The 23,228-nt window shown below is 53.1% G+C and overlaps 1 protein-coding gene across 3 annotated transcripts in view; it reads right to left on the bottom strand.

Annotated features, from left to right (window-relative positions):
• CMIP (c-Maf inducing protein) overlaps window positions 1-23,228 on the bottom strand; it is a 252,584-nt gene that overhangs the window by 24,602 nt on the left and 204,754 nt on the right. For all 3 annotated transcript variants that reach the window (XM_035281878.3, XM_035281880.3, XM_078357837.1), the window contains 5 exons: window positions 22,526-22,588; window positions 20,058-20,138; window positions 15,052-15,155; window positions 13,196-13,300; window positions 7,271-7,624 (listed from right to left, as the gene is read on the bottom strand). In XM_035281878.3, coding sequence (XP_035137769.1) covers window positions 7,271-7,624; window positions 13,196-13,300; window positions 15,052-15,155; window positions 20,058-20,138; window positions 22,526-22,588 — 707 coding nt within the window. The remainder of the gene's footprint in view (window positions 1-7,270; window positions 7,625-13,195; window positions 13,301-15,051; window positions 15,156-20,057; window positions 20,139-22,525; window positions 22,589-23,228) is intronic.

Here is a 23,228-nt window from a genome sequence, read left to right as displayed (position 1 = left end):
GCTGGAATCTGAACCCAGGAGCCTAGCCTGAGCATCTGTGCTCCACCTTCTCAATGTCTCACAAAGAGGGTGGCCCAGACCACGCCTGAGGAAGACTATTTCCCTGTATCCAAAGGGCACTGGTGGGCATGTGGTGGTTCACACCTGTAATCCCAGTCAAGATAGGAGGATCACTTGAGGCAAGGAGTTCGAGACTCGCCTGGGTAACATGAAGAGATTGCCTCTCTCTCTAAAAAAAAAAAAAAAGAGAGCAAGCCAGGTGGGTGGTGTGCACCTGTACTCCCAGCTACTTGGGAGTCTGAGGTGGGAGGATTCTTTGAGCCCGGGAGTTCGAGGCTGCAGTCGGCTGTGACGGCGGTACTGTTCTCCAGCCTCAGTCACACAGCATCGCAAAAAACAAGGGAGGCATATTCTATGTAGAACTGTCACGAGGTACAGAACTTTAAGGGGATTTGAAGTCACCCACAATCAGAGGAGTCGGGGTCCCCATGGGAGGGGTGCGAGCCCCAGCAGCAGGCCCACGGTCACTTTTCACTCCTGAACCTGTTTTGTGAATGGCAAACGTGGCCTGTACTCGCAGGTGCTCAGCCTGGTGGGAGGTTTTGGCCTATCTGGGGCGGGGTCTGGGCAGAAGCCACATCCTCTGGGTCTCCCAGCCTGGGGCTCGGCTTCTTGGCAGCTCCCCCAAGACCGAGAGGGGTGCAGGTATGTAAGGAGGGAGAGGGCAAGCAGACTTCCTTCCTTGCCTCACCCCAGACCAGCTTGGAAGTCTGTGACCCCAGCTGGTGGATGAATGGAGGTGGCTGGCCAGAGGCTATGGGGGAGTTGAGGCTGGGTGTCCCTAGACTGGCAGGCCTATAATCCTAGCACTTTGGGAGGCCAAGGTTGGCAGATCACTTGAGGTCAGGAGTTCTAGACCAGACTGGCCAACATGGCGAAACCCCATCTTTACTAAAAATACAAAAATTAGCTAGGCTTGGTGGTGGGCACCTGTAACCCCAGCTACTGGAGAGGCTGAGGCAGGAGAATCGCTTGAACCTGGGAGGCAGAGTTAAGACTCCATCTCAAAAATAAATAAATGAAGAATAAAGTTTCCAAACAGATCGATGCATCTATCTGTCTGGAGAGTAAATGCACACGGCACACAGACACATGAACACACACACGTATACATATTTCTCTGCAAGCATTAATTTGAAACCACTGCACACCTGGGTGCCAGGCACTGTTATGAATTCATTTAATTCTCTTTTTTACAATTTTTTTTTTAAAGATGGGATTTCACCATGATGGCCAGGCTGGTCTTGAACTCCTGACCTCAGGTGATCCACCCACCTCGGCCTCCCAAAGTGCTAGGATTACAGGCGTGAGCCACTGCGCCCGGCCGAATTCATTGAATTCTCAGAGCAGTGCAGAGAACCCGAATGCACTGACGGAGATCATCATCCTTAGTTTACAGCTGGGGAAACGAAGGCTCCGAGGTGAAGTAACTCGTCCAAATTCATTTAAATGCTGAAATACTGGGGATGGAGCTTGGACCAAGTTACGGTGCCTTCCAAGCCAGAGTGTTCAACCAAGTGAAGGGTCCTTCCACCCTCTCCCCATCCAGGCACCCCAGCTCCAACCCCTCATCCCCCAGGTTGGCAGCGGGTGGGCGGAAGGGAGGGTGACATGACCCTAGCTCTGGCCAGTGGTGGAGGGAACTGGGGCCAGAGGACCTGGGCGAGGAAGAAAGCCTGCTGAATGGTGTCCTGCTGACCCTACCTTCGCCACTCACCAGACACTTCAGTGATGTCCACGGACTTTGTCCTGGACCTGGTGTTGCTTCGAAACTCCCTCTCCATCTCAGCCTGTTTACCCATGTCAGCCATAGGACATGGTTCTCTAACCCCTAAAAAAATCCCCCTTTCCTGCACCAAATTCCTGGTGTTGCTCCTCAGCAGAGCTGTGGTCTCAGGGAGGGGAAGTTATTCATGGAGCAGAACTACTGCAGGTAATACAGGATGTCCCCTGGGTCTACCTCCTGGTCATGGGTCATGAGGACAACCCTCATTTCATCCACATTTCCCTGAAGTTCCCCGAGGAGCTTCCCCATCAAGGCCTCTTTCAAAATCTAATGTTTGCAAAGAGCCCCCAGGAGCAGATGGGAGCTGATCAGAAACCCGAGCTCCCCCTGTGGCCCAGTATGCTGGGTCTTCCACACTCCGCCCATCCGAGCTTTACAGCAGCCCGGCTGAGCACTGATGTCACTACTCTTAGCACCTGGCAATACTCAGGTTCAGAAGGACTGAGTACAGGGACCAGCATGGCACTGAGCATAGTCTGGCCTGATGTAGATATGCCAAAAAAAGCTGGCCGAAAGAATGAATAAACGGGGCTAAAGGAGGGTGTGACTCACAGACAGGTGCCCACAGGACAAGAGCTGGGCTCCAGGGGCTTCATCATTCCACCCCTCCTGGGCCCCACGCGGTGATTTCCTTTCAGCATCAACCTCTACCTGCACTTGGAATCGTTTTCCTTTTCAAGCATCCAGGAAATTTTTGTGACTGAGGTTACTTTTCAAAAGTGTCAAATTCTAATGATGCAGGGGCCTTCCTATGGGAACACATGGCAACTGATCAGGGCCTGTGCATCACTACCCCTGGCCCCAGGCAGTGGGGCGGGAAGCATGACCCGTGTACACTGGGACCAGCACTGCCCTCTCCGACGCATGTGGTTGGCCCCACTGGGCCAAGGCTCTAAGCATGCCTTCCTCAGCCCATACACAGCGCCCTCTTTAAGACCCCTCAATTCCACACCAAGTCATCTACTTCTCTCTTTCTCTCTTTTCTGAGATGGAGTTTCACTCATGTTGCCCAGGCTGTAGTGCAATGGCATGATCTCGGCTCACTGCAACTTCCGCCTGCCAGGTTCAAGTGATTCACCTGCCTCAGCCTCCTGAGTAGCTGGGATTACAGGCATGCACCACCACGCCTGGCTAATTTTCTATTTTTAGTAGAGACCGGGTTTCACCGTATTGGCCAGGCTGGTCTCAAACTCTGACCTCAGGTGATCCACCGGCTTCGACCTCGCAAAGGGCTGGGATTACAGGCTTGAGCCAGTGTGCTCAGCAGTTTTTTCTTTATGTGTAGTTCTCGTTTGGGCGGCACTTCAATATTAATAACAGCAGTTCACTCTTTTATTTTTGAGACGGAGTGTCACTCTGTCATCCAGGCTGGAGTGCAGTGGCATGATCTTGGCTCACTGTAACTTCCGCCCCACTGGGTTAAATCAATTCTCGTGTCTCAGCCTCCTCAGTAACTGGGACTACAAGTGCTCACCACCACATCCAGCTAATTTTCGTATTTTTAGTAGCAACAGGATTTCATCATGTTGGCCAGGCTGGTCTTGAACTCCTGACCTCAAGTAATCTGCCTGCCTCAGCCTCCCAAAGTGCTGGGATTACAGGCATGAGCCACTGCACCTGGCTGATAACAGCAGTTTACTCTTATCAAGAACCAGAGGCTGGGCCAGCACCAGAAACCCCCAACATGCCGGAATTCTCATGTAGTCCTCGGAGAAGACATATACTTTACAGACAAGAAAACTGAGGCCCAGAGGAGCCAAGCACACTGGCCACAGTTCCACAGCAGCTAAGGCACACGCCGCATTTACTCCGTACTTAGATGTGAGTTTCCTGCAATCCAAGTGTGCACTGAATGCCATTTGGCTTCTCTCCCAAAGCACTGTTATTGAATCAGTGACGCATCTCGCTCTCAATGGGATGGTAGCCGTTGGCTGGGTGTTCACCTCGCACTCAGGGCCGGCCCCTCCCACCTTGTCACCAATGCCAGACGCAGCCATACTCACACCGCTTCCCAGCCTGGAACCGGAGGCTCAGAGAGGATGACCAACCATCCAAGGTCACAAGCAGTATGTGGCATGGTGGGTCTTGAACCCAGCATGATCTAACCCTGAGTCTGTGCCTGTCCCCACAGATCTCACTTTGGAGCCCTTTGAGCGGCTGGAGTTGTTTGGATCCAACCAGCTTGAGGCCTCCATCCAGCCAGCGACTAAAGCAGCCTGCTGGGTGCGGGGAGGAATGCTGCTGGGAAAATAAAGCTATCAGGCCCAAATTGTGTTGCACTCCCCCAAGGTGGAAGAGGCTTCTGGAAGCATAAATCCCATTCTCTGGAGGCCTTGGGGCTGGGCGGGAGCCGCTCCTCTGTGCAGCTCCATCAGGACTGTCCTGGGCCCTTGGCGACAGCCCTTACCCCCACCTGTACCCTGGCAGCTTGGTGATGCGGGCAGGTGGGGCCTCTGGACGCAGATGGGGGAGAACAGAGCCCTCATTCATGAACATGTTTATGAAGAAGGAAAAAATGTATGTCAACTATGTGATGAAACTCAAATGCTTAGTGCTTCATGAGAAATAGGAGTCAGGCCCAAAATAGCAGAAGGCCCAGGAGTTCATGGTGTTCACAAAACACAGCTGGAATTGGGGAGCTGGAGTCACTGGCCTGGGGGCTTCTACCTCCATCAGAGCAAGGAGCCCCCTCCAAAAATCCAGGGAGGTCCCCACCCTGGCTGCCACCGGGAGAGCTAACACCCTTTGCCCTGAAGACACTCAGGGCTGAGGCGAGTTCTTAGAGATGCTCTTAGTGTGGGATCTGGAATTCTGCTTGATTAGGGGCGGAGGGCACTGAACGTAGTTATGCCCTCATCTGACCTCTGTTGCTGGGACCACAGGGCGGGGCTGGTCCTGAACCCCTGGGCACACCCCACCCTTTCCCCTCTGGGGCCAAAGCCGGGGGCAGAGGAGGTGATGTGGGAACGCCACCTCCATGATCTCCTAGAAACCAGCAGAAGCCACCTTGTGACCGTGTGTGCATATAGGTTCACCTTCGCAGGCACCACAGGCCTTGCTTGTAGAGCACAGGGTACACTCCAAGGTGCCTCCCAGCCATTCCTCCAGCTCACCAGGCCCCTGGAAGCTGCCCTCCATCCCTGCAAACCCTGAGCAGGCTCCAGCATCGACACACACATGACAGAATGAACAAATGCTGCCCAGCCGCGTGACGACACAGGGGCTCAGGGAAACCCTGCCCACCCACACAGATGACACCCCAGGCGCCAGGCTTCCAAGTGGCTTCCCCACAGGCTGAGGGCCAGGGAGCCCTGGCTCTAGACAGGAACCACGCACTGGTTAAATGTGACAACACAGCCGCAGCCCCAACCCCTTCGAAAAGTCCAGCAACCACGAGCAGCTGCATCTGAAAATGCCCATCTGTGGATTCAGAGCTCCTGAGAGCAGGGCAGAGCTTGTTCCAAAGGAGTTTGTGGAGCAAGAAAGGGGCAGGCGTCTGCTGAGTGCCTGCAGACTGAGCTTGTCTATGGGACCACAGGGCTCTGTGGGGGCGTAGAAGGGAAGAGTCAACAAAGTCCCTCAAAGTGGGGCTCCCGGAATCAGGTGCTCACAGGTCTGAGCTACACAGGTCAGGTGGAGCATGTGGATGGCAAGGCTGGAGAGACCCTTAAGGGTCAAGGATTAAGAACTGCACCTCCCTCCACCCTAGAGTCACACACACGAGGTTCAGAGAGGGGCAGGGACAGGCACAGAAGGAGCCAGTTCAGAAGCCACACCACCCAGAGCAGCCCCAAGTCCACGGGTCTCCTACACCCACACCCAGGCACACGGCACCAATGCGCACCCATGGACACCTGGGCACACAACGCCAATGCACATCCACGGACACCCGGGCATACAATGCCAATGTGTACCCACAGACACCCAGGCACACAACGCCAATGCACACCCACGGACACCCGGGCACACAACGCCAGTGCGCACCCACGGACACCCGGGCACACAACGCCAGTGCGTACCCACGGACACCCGGGCACACAACGTCAGTGTGCACCCACGGACACCTGGGCACATGCCAATGTGCACCCACGGACACCCGGGCATACACCAATGCCCACCCACGGACACCCGGGCATACAACGTCAATGCGCACCCACGGACACCCGGGCATACGTCAATGCGCACCCACGGACACCCAGGCACACGGCACCAACACGCACAGCCACATACCCCAAGACAGAGTCACACACTCCTGCACATCACCCACCACTAAGACACATGCACACGCACAGAGACTCACCCTGAAGCACACAGCACGCATGGCTCACACAACACAAACAAACATGGGCTCATGCACACACCTGCAAACATACACAGAGAAACAGACGTGCTCTCCAACCCTAGAGCACAGATGGTTATACCCACATGCCCGCATCCACAGCCACCTGTGCACAAAAGCAGCACAAGTGCCTACACACACCCACTCTTGTACATTGCACACACGCACATGCACACGCACACCCCTTCAGAGAAATCCACATGCATGCCCTCATCCATTTCCTATAAATACACACATGGCCAGGTGAGGTGGCTCAAGCCTGTAATCCCAGCACTTTGGGAGGCTGAGGGAGGCAGATCATGAGGTCAAGAGATCGAGACCATCCTGGCCAACATGGTGAAACCCCGTCTCTACTAAAAATACAAAAATTAGCCGGGCATGGTGACAGGCGCCAGTAATCCCAGCTACTTGGGAGGCTGAGGCAGGAGACTCGCTTGAACTCAGGAAGTGGAGGGTGCAGTGAGCCGAGATTGTGCCACGCTGCTCCAGCCTGGTGACAGAGCAAGACTCGGTCTCAAAAACAAACAAACAAACAAAAACACACACACATTCGGCCAACCACGTGTGCTGTCACATCCACATCCACCCATGGCCATTTAGCCACACAAAGACACTCACAAGCTCAGAGGATCCCATACAACCAACACCCCAGAGGTGTCTACACACTCACAGACACGTATGGGCACCCTTGTGCTCCTGCACACCCTGGAAGATGTACCCAGATCCTCATACACACACAAACTCATGCACGCAAATGTACACATGTATACTTGGGCATGCACCCTACACATACACCCAGGCACTCCAGCATACAGGCACAAAGCCATGCATGCACTCCACATGTGTGTACACACACCCTATGTTCAGATACATAGCCAAAGCCACTCATGCACACACCCACGTGTGCCCTGACACACTGCCACACTTGTGCTTAGATTCTTGCACACACCAACTCGTGCACTCACACACATGCCACTCTACCATGGGCACCGCTGTGTAGCTCGAACCAACAAACAGCTTTACCTAACAGCTAAGCCCAATTTCCTCCCACCTGCCCTGGCGGCGGGCACACGAGGGGCACTCACAGCAGCTTGAGGATTTCCACGTAGCAGCCGAGCGTGCGGTCGGCCTGGGGGCCCAGCTCGATGCTCATGGTGCTGCAGGCGGGGCTGACCATGAGGCAGTCGATGAGGTTGGGCTCGCTGTCGTTGCCCGCGCTGGCTGTCAGCGCCGGCTTGGCAGTGCTGGTGCGTTCCACCTCCACGTGGATCTCACTGGAGGCCACGACCACCGACTTGAGCCGGGCCTCAGACAGCGTGGCTTCCTGAGACACCAGGTCCGGGCTGGGGTGCAGAAGGCGCAGAGGTAAAGTGGGCTTCCGGTCGCACGGCTGCTGGCAGCCATTCCGGATTTCCTTCAGGCTTGGGGAATTGTCGCGGCTGCGGAAAGAGGCGGGAGAGGGAACATGAGTACAGGCACTGTTCATGATGCACCACGACCCACCACCCACTGGCTAAAGGCCTCCCTGAATCCCGGGATGAGGCCACAATGTAGTATTGTCATTGTCCCTGTGCTATAAATGAGGAAACCGAGGCTCAGCCTGGGTGCGCGGCTTGTCCAGGGTCTAGACAGAAGAGGTGAGGATGACAGCCCAACCCAGGTTGCCTGTCTCTATAACCCATGCTGTGACCCCAGCACATAACAGGTGCTCAATAAACATCTGCTGACCGACTGAGTGGACGCTGATCTCTACGTAACAGCCACAAGGCTCTTGGCGTTCTCCAAAATGCCACTGGCCACTTTCTGGATTTGCCAATGAGATCTACTATTTTGTGTTTAGTTGCTTCCTGCAGTCTAACTGCCCTCCAATCCCTGACCGCATGTCACAATGTCCTCCAGGACTCTGCTCTCCTGCCCCCAACCCAGCCAGGTGAGAAAGCTCAGGATCTGCCCCCTCCTGGGAACCCACTTCAGTGGGATCCCAAACTCCAGAAGTCCAGTCTGGGCCCTCCTGCCTGCAGAGCCCCACTCCTCCTGGGCGTCCCTCCAGGCACAGCGTCAATAACCGCCTGGAGGGACAGAAGCCTGCACAAGGTGTTCACAGGTGTTCACTCAGAGAGGAGCTCTTGACATTATTAATGTCACACCTGTTTGGGAAATGCTGGGGCAAACAAGATGGAATTAGGCCTCTTTGCAGCAGGACTTAACAGAGCCTTGACGCGGTTAAAGTCCCTCCTCTGACTGAGAGCTTCCCAAGGTGCCCAGTTGCCTGGGAGGTGCACTGTAAGGGACAGAAGTACCATCAGCGGGTTTACTGCTGGTGCCCACGGGCTGGCACAGTCCAAATGCAGCCACACAGATGCTCAGACATCGATGAACAGTGATTCCTACCATCTCTGTGCCACAGGTAAGGAAAGACCACCTCAGAAGTTAAATGAACCACCCATAATAAAACAGCTCATGAGTTGATGGAGATGGAATTTGAAGCCAGATCTCCTGGACGGCAAAGCCCAGGATCCTCCCAACTAGGTTGGCTTCCAAGGTCCCCTAAGAGCTGTGCAGGTCCCCTCCTCCATGAAGTCTTCCTTGATTTCTTCCTGCTACTCTTGCCCTTCCTACCCTCGAACTCCTCCTAAACCAAAACTTTCCATCCTTGGCTGGACACTAGGATCCCCTAGAGACACTTCTAAACATCCCAAAGCCCAATTAGATGGGAATCTCCAGGGTGGAACCTGGACATGAATAATCTTTTTTTCTTTGAGACGGAGTTTTACTCTTGTTTCTCAGGCTGAAGAGCAATGGTGTGATCTAGGCTCACCGCAACCTCCGCCTCCTGGGTTCGAGCAATCTTCCTACCTCAGTCTCCCCAGTAGCTGAGATTAAAGACACACGTCACCACACCTGGCTAATCTTTGTATTTTTAGTAGAGATGGGGTCTCTCCATGTTGATCAGGCCAGTCTTGAACTCCCGACCTCAGGTAATCCATCCAGCTCGGCCTCCCAAAGTACTGGGATTACAGGCATGAGCCACTGATCCCAGCCTGGAAACGAGTAATTTTTGAGGCTCCTCATGTTTGTGGGCAAGGTTGAGATCCGCTAATCCAAGACTTCAAGCACAATGGCATGATTAAAAACAGCTGCTTGTCTAGTCCTTCACCAGATGTGCCACAGGCATGTGTCCTGTACCTCTAAAGGAGCTCCTAGGCTTGAGGACAGGGTCATGCTGCTGACATTCTGCTGGAGGAATTGTTGTGGCTGGGGGAAGTGGTGGGAGAGGGCATGTGGGCAGCAGCTCCAAGGGCTGTGTGCAGAGCTTGAACCCCATGCACAGAAAGGGTGTGAATGTATCAGCACATGACAGGCCTGAGCTGAGCCCACCAAGGGTGTTTAATAAATACACTTTCAGCTTTGCTGGGGGAAATAATCCATCGGCTAAATCCCAAGAAAATTGTGTGTGGTCTGTGATGGGGGAGACCTAAACTCTTTGGCTCAGATCTGATGTGCTCCCCACGTGCTCAACACTCCACTTCTCTTTGTTTGCCTTTGCTGGGTTTTAAAAGTGGATTTTCAAGGCTGTTTGGCTCAGATTGGTGATTTTCTAGAGAGCCACACTAACCTGGGTCAAGCTGTCTATTCTTTTCAGTTTGAGTACACTGTGTACATTTGCCCACTGAGGGCACCATGGATGGCCTAGAGGACATGACGGGCTTTATCTTGAAGGGACTGACTGAGGGGGTGTCATGGACCTGAGCCCAAGACCTGAGCTCAGGACACGTCTTGGCAGCATCATGCTTCTCTGGGTGATATTCAGGAAAGTTAGCATCAGCTAGAACCCAAGCTACTGTGGGCCCTGAGGGGGCCCAGCACAGCCAAGTGGGTGGGAGGCAGCAGGCACCGCCTCACCCTCGACAGCCTCCAACCTGGCATCTCCTTACCACAGCCGCCTAAGAGTTCCTCACGGTCACGCCTACCTCCCTAGTCGATCCGCCTTGCAGCAGCAGCCAGAGGGAGATGGAACTGAAACCCCATCATGTCGCTTCTCCACTTAAAACCCACTGTGGACTCTCCAATGCTCCCAGAGTAAAAGTTCTGCCACTGAAACCCAGGACCGCGCCTCTACTCACAGTGTCATCCTCAACCCGCAGCATCACCTGGGAGCTGGTTAGACAAGCAGAGTCTCAGGCCCCACCCCAGACCTCCGGATTCTGAATCCGAATTTTAATGACACGCCCTGGAGAGTCCCAGGCACCAGGAGGTTTGAGAGCACCACCTCCTCTCTAACTCCTTCTTTTGCTTCCCTTTCCCTCCCTCTGCTCCAGTCACACTGGATTTCCTTCAGCTCCTCCCCTGCTGGGATCTCCACATCAGGCGTGTGACAGAATCACTTGTGGAGTTTGTTTCTAATGCAGGCTCTTGGGCCACAGACCAGAAACATTGCAGCCAGGAATCTGTACTTTAAAGCAGTCCCAGTGATTCTGAAGTAGTGATTCAAAGACCCATAGATAGAAAAACATCGCAGCCCATTGTAGACGGGTATGGTGGGTCACGCCTGTAATCCCAGCACTTTGGGAGGCCGAGGTGGGCATTTCACTGGAGGCCAGTTGTTTGAGATCAGCCGGGCCAACACGGTGATATCTGGTCTCTACTAAAAATACCAAAAAAAAGAAAACAGAAAAAAATTCAACCAGGTGTGGTGGTGCACACCTGTAATCCCAGCTACTGGGGTGGCTGCAGCATGAAAACTGCTTGAACACAGGAGGGAGAGGTTGCAGTGGACAGAGACTGTGCTACTGCACTCCAGCTTGGGTGACAGAGTGAGACTCTGTTTCCAAAAAAAAATCAAAAGACGAAAACATTGTGATGAGTGGCACCTTCACGCATCACTGTCAGGCCTTCGCCCCTGCTGTCCTCTCCCTGGGTCACCCTCTTCCAGCTTCTTGCCTGGAGAACAGCCAGGAGATCTCAACTTAAATATCCACCTCCCCAAGGCTCCTTCCTTAACCTGCACCTGATGCGGAGTCTCGAACATAAAAAGGATGCCAGGTCCATCCTAATTAAATCAGAATGGCATTGGGAGGGTCCCGGGCACCCTTTTGTTTTTCCTTTCTTTTAAATTGAGATATAACCCAGGTATAATGGTAAATGTCTAGCAATCAGCTCTCCAAAGAAAGAAGCCCTGATGTGGCCGGCACAGTCGCCCAGCACTTTGGGAAGCCAAGGCAGGTGGATCACCTGAGGTCAGAAGTTTGAGACCAGCGTGGCCAACAAAGTGAAACCCCGTCTCTACGAAAATACAAAAAATTAGCCAGGTGTGGTAGTCCACACCTATAATCTCAGCTACTCAGGAAGCTGAGGCAAGAGAATCACTTGAACCCAGGAGGTGGAGGTTGCAGTGAGCCAAGATTGTGCCACTGCGCTCCAGCCTGGGTGACAAGAGTGAAAATCCATCTAAAAAAAAGAAAAAAGAATCCCAACACTTTGGGAGGCAGAGGTGGGCAGAACACGAGGTCAAGAGATTGAGACCATCCTGGCCAACATGGTGAAACCCCGTCTCTACCAAAAATACAAAAAATTAGCTGGGCACGGTGGCGTGTGTCTGTAGTCCCAGCTACTCGGGAGGCTAGGGTAGGAGAATTGCTTGAACCCGGGAGGCAGAGGTTGCAGTGAGTCGAGATCGGGCCACTGCACTCCAGCCTGATGCCTGGTGACAGAGTGAGACTCTGTCTCAAAAAAAAAAAAAGAAAAAGAAAAAGAAAAAAGAAAAAAAAGAAGAAGCCCTGATCTGCAGTGTCTACCAATTTCTTTGGTGTAAATACTCCCACCACAGCTGACTTCAAGCTACCAATATATCATTGCAGAAATGGGAAGGACATGTTCCCAAATGTAATGGGTGAACTGGCTCTCCTGCACACTCTGGGTATAACTTAAATACTATAAAGTCTGAAACTCTTAGGTGTAAAGCATGTTGAGTATCTGCACACACACCTCTATGTAATAACCACCCAGACTGGAGGTCTGTAATTTGGCTCTGTGGATGTTCTGACCCAGGTAATACTTTCTAGCAGAGGCTATCATGTGTGTGCACAGATGTTCAGCTGCATCCCAGCCTTCTACCTGCTACATGCCAGGAGCACCGTTTCTCTCACCCAAACTGTAGCGACAAAAATGTCTCCAGACATTGCCAAATATCCTCTAGGAGGAAAAACTGACCTGTTTGAGCACCTCTGACCTAGATAAAGCAGTGAAACATTTCCAGGAATCCAGATGCTTCTCTATGTCCTTCCCCAAAACTCCCTCATCCCAAAGGTGGCTGCTCTCTGGCCTCTAACACCATTGATTCGTTGTGCCTAGTCTTGGGCTTTGTGTAAAAGGGACCCCACAGTATGTATCTTTTGGGCTGGCTTGTGTTGCTCAGTATCAGTTGTGAAATTGAATCCTGGTAGTTCCCTGGTTGCACTGGATGCATCACTCCTGCTGCTACATAGTATTTCTTGTGTGAATAGAGCACATTTATGTATCTATTCTACTGCTGCAGGGCATTTGAGTTGAGGAGGTTTGTAGTTTTGGGCTATTCCAGACACTGCTGCTACCAACATTCTTGTATTATACACATATCCCCCCATGTGCACACACATACACACAGTCACATGTATGTGTACAGTTCATATATGCATTTGCATGCCCATGTGCATACACCCACACACACCAACGTGTCCCACCTCTCCAAGGGGTGAGAGATCTTCAGCATAAAACATCTGTCCCTAACGTCAAGCAGCTCTAACAGCCGCACAGCTGCGGGGCTGATTCAGCGCTTGCTCTTTCAGCAGCATCCCTGGGTTCTGGGCCCACTGATCGGTGGGCTCAGGGGAACTGGCACACACACCATGAGGCCTGCCCAGGAAGCAGCCATTCTGCCTCCCCAGCCTGGTCTGTTCTTGGTGACTTTGTCTGTGATGGGGACTGGCAGCCTTCCCCTCCCAAGCCCTCCGAGCGGCAGTTCAGTAACTGACCTGTTGATGAACTCTTCATAGCAGGAGTAGATGGCAGCCAGGCACACGGCCACCAGGTTGGGCAGGACCCGGGGATGGGGGCAGTGCCCTGTGGGGCCGTGCATGCTGGAAGAAAGCAGAGGGCTGGGGTGAGAAGCCTGCAGGAGTGGGGTCCATGGACAGGGGAAGGTGGACAAGGGAGGGGCGCTGCTCAAGCACAGGGCTGCCGCTCTGCCAGCACCCCTTGGGGCTCTGAGAGCCTTTGCTGTGCAACTGGTGGCACCAGGATTTGGGTTCTGGCTGTGCCATGTGCAGGCAGCGAAAGGCAAAGGGCTCAGTTGCTGACTCTGGATCCAGGGTTCCCGGGTTCAAACCTCTGAGTGGCCTTGGAAAGCTCCTAAACTCTCCACCGTTTCTGCAACTAGAAAATGAGGATGACAGCCCCCTTCTCAGTAGCGGACAGTTAGGACCAAATTTTCTAATTCACGGAGACCCCTAGCATACGATATCCATATGTCCTGGGACAGTCATGCTTCTACCTGGGGTGGGGGAGCGGTTCAGGAATAATTATTCCTAACACCTCATTTTACTTTCAAACACATCCTGCTTTGGAAGAAAAATGATTAGGGTCATTCTGGCTTAGCAAAGAGTCTGCAAACAGTCACTAAGCCTGCAGTAAGTGCTGGCAATTACTACTTGTCATGACTATTTCTGTCCTTCATTTTCTTATCTGTAAAATGGGTTGCTTAGGGCCCTGAGGATAACACCTGTTCCACTTCTGGGAAGCTGTCATCGAGGCTGCTGTCACTAAGAAAGGTCTAACCTGACAAGATTTTGCAAACCATATCTGGGTGGCATCACCAGGGCTCCTATGAGGGCACGTCACAAAGCCACCCTCAAATGGCTTTGTGAGTTCCAAGTGAGCATGTTTAGGAAATATGTAGCTTCAGAACTTGTTTAAACAGGTTATTTTGATTATCTTAAAAGATTTGAAGAGGCTGGGGGCAGTGGCTCACACCTGTAATCCCAGCACTTTGGAAGCCAAGATGGGCAGATCACATGAAGTCATGAGTTCGAGACCAGCCTGGCCAACATAGTGAAACCCGTCTCTACTAAAAATACAAAAATTAGCCGGCGTGGTGATGTGCACCTGTAATCCCAGCTATTTGGGAGGCTGAGGCAGGAGAATTGCTTGAACCCAGGAGACGGAGGTTGCAATGAGCCAAGATCATGCCACTGCAGTCCAGCCTGGGTGACAGAGCGAGACTCCACTCAAAACAAAGAAACAAACATACATGCCGAGAACAAGAATGCTGACAGCTTGGCCTGACGTGAGACTTCTGCAGCATTCTCTATGTGCTGCGGCTACTAGCTCACTGGAGCATCACTAACCGGATGAGGGGTACTACGGCTCTTGTGTTACAGACGAGGAAACTGGAGCACAGAGAGAAAATTTTAAAATAAAGAAAGCAAAAGCAACCACGCCGCCCCCGCCCCCCTGCAAAAAAAAAAAAAGGAAACACCAACCCCAAGCACCAAAAGTGAGGAAGAGAAAGAACATTTGGCTTCCTCTGGGTTATGTTACGGAGTGGCTGTTCAAGTACCCAACGATGACGCTCTGGGACCACCAGGGCAGGAGTGAGTCCTAAACACAGGGCGCCCACAGCCCGAGGGGCTTGGGACCTGAGGAAACGCCCGTGTTGTGCAGGTCCCCTGCCGTTTTCCAAGTTCCTCCTGGGCACCACGCAGTGGGCTAGGGGCTTCGTCACAGACGTGGTCTCCATTTAATCACACAACCGCCCCTCATGGCTATCCGAGGAAACAGGACCGGAAGTGGCTCTGAGGCCAGGGAGGGGGGCGTCGCCCTGGAGACCCACCTCTGAATGAACTTCTTCACCACTTCCATCCCTGCGTTGAGCTCGTTCAAGGCAAGGATGTACTCCTGAGTAAACAGCCTCAGTCGCGGGCACTTCCCAAAGTCCTGCAGAGAGAGCAGAGGCAGGAGTCAGGGGACGCTGTAGGCAGCCAGACACCGGAAGGAAGGGCAGGACCCAGCTCAGCCTAGAGCTGCCCACGTGGAAGGCAATGGGGTGATGCCAACCCTCTCGAAAGCACAGGGGGCATCTACTTCACAGAACGGCACTGCAACACTGCACTGCCGCTCTGAAGGACCATCGATGCTTTTGGCTGTAGGGAAAGTTGCCCTCAAAAGGCACATGCGAGACAAATGAGAACGAGGAAGGAGAGCCAGGAAGGCTGGGGGAACAAGTGAGGGTGCTTCCAAGGGGAATGTGGAGTACAGAAGGAGGTGTGAGTGTGATGTAAGGAGGTGGGTGTGAGGTGGGTGTGGAAGGAGGTGACTGTGAGGTGGGTGTGGAAGGTGTGAGATGGAAGGAGGTGGGTGTGGAAGGAGGTGTGACAGGTGGGTGTGGAAGGAGGTGAGAGGTGGGTGTGGAACGAGGTGTGAGATGGATGCAGGTGAGTGAGAGGTGGGTGTGGAAGGAGGTATGAGATGGAAGGTGGGTGTGAGAGGTGGGTGTGAAAGGATGTGTTTGTGTGAGGCCGGTGTGGATAGAGGCGTGCATGTGCAATGAGGAGCCTGGGCACGTGTACCTGCACCAGGCAATTGTGGCAGAGGAGGCACTGGTGTGTGTTACCATCATGAGGGGACAGGAGAGGCCACCTTGGTTGGAGGCCCCATCTGTGCCACACTAGGGAAAGCAGTGCCTGCGCGTCTCCATCCACCAGCCCCCTGGAACTAAAGGGTCCACTGTGGGGCTCTGTTGAGGGGCCAGGTCAAGGACATAGGGACCCTGCCTGTGCCCACCAAGGGCCATAACTGGTGGCTGCTGTGCTTGGCCTCTTCCAGGTGTCAGGGGGACAGGGGCCACAGAATGCTCTGCCAGGAGGCAGGAAGGAGAATGCCCAGGAGCAGAACAGAGGTGCAGGAGAGAGGCCTGGGCTGGATAGGGGCCTGTGAATCTGGCCACCACATTCATTCCCAGGGTCATTGCTAAGGCTGGGGAGGTGCCAGGACCGTCAGCCCGTTGAGCTGTGTCTGGCCAGTCAGGAGCAGCACAATCCCGCCATGACCCTCCAGAAAAGTGGTCGTCCAGCCGACCAGCAAGACACAGAGGAGAGCCTGGAGTCTCCAGACCTGTCCCTCTGTACCCATCTCAGTGGAAGCCGTTTTTTAAAGACAGCCGTCTGAATCAGGACTCTAAGCTGTAGAACAGAAACAGAGAGCCCCTCAGGTCTAACTGTCCCCGAAGCTGGCATGAAAGCTCTGAGTGGAACCCGTTCCTACCATGCCCTCCTGCAGGCTCCCAGGAGAGTTTCTAGAGCTGCTGGGGACTTCTTCACATGGGGTCAACGGGGCTGAACTGGGGTACTCAGAGACAGTGGAGGGGCGCTTTCACTCATCTGCTTGCTAGGACTGCCCCGCTAAATAAGAGGGAAGCAGAGCCGCCAGAGCAAGTTCAGAAAAATGCACGCACAGGCACAAACACACATACACACATTCTCTCCCTCCCTCTCTCTGTCTACTGGGTTGGAAAATGAGACCTCTGCCTCACAGGCTTTGGGCTGCCACGTCCCTCTCTGGGCCTCACTGTCACCATTATGGAATGAGGGTCCGCAGAAGTGACCACCTGCCCCTTCCACCTCTAGGGTTTTATGATTCTATGAACTGCTCCATCAGAGACTTAAGACTGGCATCTCGGCTACTAGATTTTTGAATAATCAAGGTCATTTCCATGGAAAGAAACATTTACAGAGGGATCCAGCAGCCTCCTCCTCTCTGGAAGAGTCAGTATGTTCCCTTTGGAAAGTTGGAGGTCAGATTACCTGGTGGTCCACTGGGGACAACCTGCACCTCTGTTCTGCTCCTGGCCACCCGCAAGCCCTCTACTGGGCTGGGCGCTAGCCTTCCTTCTCACCTTTGTCACAAGAACACTCCGAGTGGCACGGGGCACAGATACATGGTCGTTCTCCAGAACACGGTTTAGCCAATGATTTGGATTGAGTCTCCAGAGAAACACACTGAAGAACCGCTTCCTTGTGTTTCTAGTTTTTATTTCAGTCTAGCAAGGAACGTTCTTTGAGACTTTCAAAGCTTGTTTGTTCACCCATGAAATGGGGCACATGACATGTTTGCAAGAGATGCACTCAGATCAGGGGAGCCCCCAATCCCAGAACAGCACTGTGGCTGTATTTCCGGCGTTTGCTAAATGTCTGAGTGCCTCCTTAAGCAGAAACACTGCATCTGGAGTGAAGAGAAATCACTGTTCATGCCACCCCAACAGGATCCTGGCTTAGGCAGGCTAGGTATGCTCCTTAGCCAGAGACCTGACCCCACACCAGCTGCAGACCCAGCTCCAAAACGGTGCCGCTGGCCCATGGCCACCCAGTAAGCATCAGGGAGCAACCAATGAATGAGTGTCAAAGCTCTCTCTTGCCCACCCCGCCTGTGTTGCTAGGATTCTGTGAGGTCAGGTCTTCCCGTGCCTGGTATGGCCATAATCGCTGCTCAATACAGTCTATTCTTCTACAGGAGAAGTGGATCCTCCTCAGTCCTCCCTATGGTTCTCTGCTAACTCCGCTCCTGGTGTATAATTAGTAGGCGCCAAGGGCACGGTGGGATCTGGGTACATTAAAGCAACCCCAGACACCTGGGATCACTTAGGGGGTGCTCGTTACAAGTGAGGCGAGGACTCACGGCTGAGGGTCCCTATTCTCTGCCAGACCACCACAGATAGTATAAATTCTGGGTCTGCGCAGAGCTGTTCTGATTTTTATACAGAAAATTATTACCCAGTCAACACTCCAGGCCCATAAAACTAACCAAATATAGGAGAGGTGTTTGGTGAAGCCTTGAGAGCCTGCCTGAATTCTGAATTGTTTCCCTTTCAAGTCAGATGTCCCCAAAGGACCCTTATGCAACAGTTTATTGACTAACATGGAATATTCAAAAATGTTTATGTGCCTGAAGAGGCATCTCCCTGTCCCTACCAAGTATGTCCTGGGGGTGTGGCTCTGCCACTGACGAATTAAGGTCCTTTGCAACAAAACCTGACAAGCAGAGCCCCCTTCCTCCCAGCTGGCCAAAGCCAGAAAGAGCTCCTCCTTGAAACTGTGAGAGCCCCAATTAAGGCAGAAACCCCTCCCCATCCTGCAGCGTGGAGTCTCCTTGTCCTATAGAAAGAACTGCACAGGGTGTCCCTCTCCCATGTTCTGAAAACAAGAAATGGATTTATCCCAAATCTAGGAGGGGCTCAGAAATCAGCAACATTTTGATTACGGTTTGCAATTGCTTACAGTAGAGAATGGCACATAGAGTTCGTTATAGTACCAACATGAGTCAGCTGGTAGTGGTGGCCTGGAATGCGGGAGGGGAAAGAGTCTGATGCTACCTCTGGCTCTACAGGAAGAGTGCCGTAATTGATTAATGATGTCTGCCATGAGTACAGAAGGGGTAGAGGAGCACGTGTCATGCACTTCCACTCCTGACTGGGGAACGGGCTGTAGGTGATAGAGCATTCTTCAGGGGCACGGTGTGAGGACAGGCAAGCTATGTCACAAGTGAAATGGTTTGTGGTTACCCTTTTTCAGAGTTGTTTTCACGTGCTCCGGAGACTCTAAAGTCTAAGGTGGTGGCTGGCTTAGTACAACATGCGGCTGGGAATGGGTCCTGGCCTCAGGCTGCCTGCTGCTTAGCTCCCACCAGGAGCAGCCACAGCTGCTCATCAGACCCTGCCTGTCCTGTCCTGCCTCTCTGGGTCCCAGACTCCTCCTGTGCACAGGATGTCACGGGAAAGGCACGAGGGTTAATGACACAAGACACTCAAAGAGCATCACATTCTGACTCTAAGAAGGTGTTCAATAAACTTCTGCGAAAAGATGTTACTCTTATTCCTACCTGTGGTCCCTGTGGCCACTTAGAGGACCTTGCTAAGCCTCAGTTTCCCTGTGTCATATGGAGCAAATAACGGCATTTGCTGCTGTCCCCAGAATGATGACGGAACACCAAGGGGCCACACAATTAAAGAACCCCACCCGCTGTAAGGGCACAATTAAATCCTGCCTTTGTATTAAAAAAAAAAAAATTAAAGACCACGTTTTATTCAGATTTCCTCAGTTTTCCCTTCATGTCCCTTTTCTGTTCTGGGAGTCCCAGGGAGGACCCCAGTGACATTTAGTTGTCATGCCTCCTTAGGCTCCTCTGAGCTGTGACCGTTTCTTAGACTCTCCTTGTTTTTGACCTTGAGCATGGGGAGGACTGGCCAGGTACTTTGCAGCTTGTCCCCTGTAAGGATTTGTTGGATCTTTTCCTCATGATTTGAATGGGGTGATGGGTTACTGGACGATCACAGAGGTAAAGTGTCATTTCTATTCACCTTATCGAGGGATCGTTCTGTCAAACTGGCTGCTTGTTGTTGATGTAGACCTTGATTACCTGGCTGAGGCTGTGTGTGGTTTCTCCATTGCAAAGCTACTCCTGCCCCCTCCATACACTGCTCTCTGGAAGGACCTCGCTGTGCACAGCCCACGCTAAGGGAATGAGAAGTTATGCTCTGGGTCCTTGAGGCTGGGGTCTCTACAGACATTATCTGAGCCTATTCTGTCTGGGAGGCTCTCCTCTTCTCTAGCCACGGTATGCTTGTAATTCTCATGTGCTGCAGAAAGATTCTTCCTGTTGCCGTAATGGAGGACAAGCTGTACAAAACCCCCAAAGCTCCTTAACCAGAATCTCAACCCCAGTTCCTGGTTGTCAGGATGGGCCAACCCTATTCCCCAAATCTGTGCCAACGCGAAAGGCCAGGGAGGTGCACGGGGCCTCGGGTTCTAGGCGCCACGGTCTGGGTGTTTGGGCAGGGGGACTCACCATGTTATGCTTGAGGATTCGCTGCACCACGGGGGTGAACACCTCGATGACCACCATGGACCGGGGCCGCTCTCTGCAGTGCTGGGGAGAGAGTGGGGTACAGTTACCGTGGGCCTAACAATGTTCCCTGGCTGCTAGCAGGGCTGGGGACAGCGAGCCCAGCTGTGGGTGCTTGGGTACCCTTGATGAACAATGTTGCACAGCTTTCTAAAAAACAAGTTGATTGTGGAAGACGGCCAGAGTGGAATAGAGAGGAAGATAGAGAGCTTTCCCATATACCCTCTGCCCTCAGCATGCACAGCCTCTCTACTATCACTGTACATAACACGTTTAAGGATGGGGTTGGGGCGTTCCAGGCCCTGAAACGTATCCTGGGCACTTGGCCAGCAGGCGTGTGGGGCACCGGAAAAGGAATCCTGGTGGAGAGACGGGACCAAGAGGACAACAATCCGGTTTCTCTTTCCTGACTCCTGACACACACAGAGGACTCCGGGAAGGGGGGAAAGGGCACCACGGTGCCCTTTCCTCCCAGGCGCTTGTGTTTCCACCCCACAAGCTGGAAAAGGACAGTGTGGTGTCACTAACGTAGCACGTACACCCTGCAGTGCAGCTGTTACAGTGGATAACCCCACACTGACACACCACTGTCACCCAGAGTCCACAGCTGACGCAGGGTTCACACTTGGTGCTGTGCTTTCTGGGTGTTTAGACAAATGTCTAATGTCATGGATTCACCACTGTACTATCACAGGAAGTCGTTTCACAGCCCTAAAAATCCTCTGTGCTCAGCCAATTCATCCCTCCCTCCCCCAGCCCCTGGCAACCACTGATCCTTCTACTGTCCCTATAGTTTTGCTTTTTCCAGAATGTCCTGTAGTTAGAATCACGCCGTGTGCAGCCCTTTAGACGGGCTCCTCTCACTCACTAACGTGCCCCCTTTAGACGGGCTCCTCTCACTCACTAACGTGCCCCCTTTAGACGGGCTCCTCTCACTCACTAACGTGCCCCCTTTAGACGGGCTCCTCTCACTCACTAACGTGCCCCCTTTAGACGGGCTCCTCTCACTCACTAACATGCATTTAAGCTTCCTCCTTTCTCTTCGTGGTCTGCTAGCTCATTTCATTGTCTGGATGGTCCACAGTTCATTTATCTGGGAGATCTGGGAGAAACCCTAAGTTTGAGAGGTGAGCATGGGGCAGGTTTGGGTTAAACTGGACAGAAGATGGAGGAGGTGACCTGCTGTGACAGACAGAGGAACAGCTAGCCACTCTCTCAGGACATGGGCTATTAAACTCCACTCTGTGGAGGGTATGATATTCATGAGTTCTGGGGGCAGAGAAGGCTTGTGTGCCATGAGGAGCCCAGGGTGTGTACCCACACCTGTATGTGTACACACACATACACACACACACTCGTGGGCATTCACCCCCTGGGTCAGGGGGCACTCACTGTGTATGCCCACATGAAGGATGGGGGGTGGAGGTCGTTCCAGACCCTGGCAGGTACCCTGGCCAGTGGGTGTGTGGATCACTGGAGAAGGAGCCCTGACAGGGAGGCAGACTCCAGGAGGACAGTGGAATCTTGTCTCCCTTTCAAAGCCCTCGTCCCCTGACACACACACAGAGGGCTCCCTGGATGAGGGCAAGGGAAATCAAGTGCACCATGGTCCCCTGCCCTCCCGGGTGCCTGCTGTTCCACCCCACAGGACAGTCCCATCGGTGGACACAGTCCACACCTCTCCAAAGGACAGAGGGTGACCTTGGCAGGAGGCAGGTAGTGGGAGTGGGGAGGGATGAGGACCAGCTGAACGGGGCAACAGGGGCACGACAGGGGAGTGCCAGAGACGTGTCTTTCCAAGAACATTAAATTACTACACTAAAAAAGCCACACAGCAAAGAACAAAACAGGCCTGTGTGCTGGTACAGCCTGAGACACGAAGATGTGCTCTGGGAAGGAGAAACGCCCAGTCCCCGATGTGCCCTGGGTGCACATGTCCTATGTGAATCCCACTGCAAGGCTGGCGCCGGCTACCTGGGAGCGGATGCCCTGCTCCATGGCTCCTCTAAGCCAACCTGCAGCACCCTGCTGCTTCCCGTTTCAGGGAAAGCCCCACAGCCGCACCCCACCGTGGGCCAGCTGCTGCTCAGAGGAGCCTTAGCTAATAATAACCAGCTCTGACGTCAGGAGCCCAGAAAATCTGCAGCAACCTGTCTCCCAAGACAGCCAGGAAGCGATTCCAAGGAGAAGCAAGATGCTCCCCCCAACTCTTTGTCACCTGTCTGGCAGAGAGGTGGGTGTAGCCCTAAGAAAGGGTGCCTGGCATGCCCTCCGCCTGTGGCTGGGACCCTGACCCAAGATGGTGGGGCCCAGGTTTTCGGACTGTCTGTGCAAACTCAATCCCCGGTGTGCATGCACACCCAGAGGCAGGTTCATTCCTGCAGTCAAGCCCCAGCTCAGCAAGCCCATACCTTGCAAAAGAATTCACAGAGATCTGGTGGTGGGTGGTTGTTTTCCAGCAAAGGAGCGATGGCCTGAAAGACAATGAACAACTATCAGGAACCGCGGGGTAGACGCCCCGAAAGGACGGAGAACAAGTGAAAAAAATAAACGCAGAATGACACATCCTGCATCACATCATTCATCTTAAAGCAAATAAAGCCCCCCAAAACCCACAACCATGTCTGTCTGTGTGGGTCTGTCACCACCTGACAACAAGGTGTTTCTGAAGACGGCACCGGGATGGGATGAAATCCTCTTTTCCTGATGAAAACAAACTCATGAAATACTTGCAAAATTGGCCGGGTGCAGTGGCTCACGCCTGGAATCCCAGCAAGTTGGGAGGCCAAAACAGGCGGCTCACCTGAGGTAAGGAGTTCGAGACCAGCCTGACCAACACGGTGAAACCCCACCTCTATCAAAAATACAATAATTAGCTGGGCATGGTGGCGGGCGCCTACAATCCCAGCTACTCGGGAGGCTGAGGCAGGAGAATCACTTGAAATCAGGAGGTGGAGGTTGCAGTGAGCCAAGATCGCACCCACCGCACTCCAGCCTGGACGACAGAGCAAGACTGTCTCAAAAATAAAAAAACAAACTTGCAAAATGATTTTTAAATAAAATTAAAACTTCTGTCACAGCTGGTATGGCTGGGGCCTGGGTCCAAACTCGATT

This window comes from Callithrix jacchus, chromosome 20 (genome assembly GCF_049354715.1).
Source record: "Callithrix jacchus isolate 240 chromosome 20, calJac240_pri, whole genome shotgun sequence".
NCBI lineage: Eukaryota > Metazoa > Chordata > Mammalia > Primates > Cebidae > Callithrix > Callithrix jacchus.
Note: the sequence above shows the minus strand (reverse complement) of the source record. Positions and strands in the feature narration are given on the sequence as shown.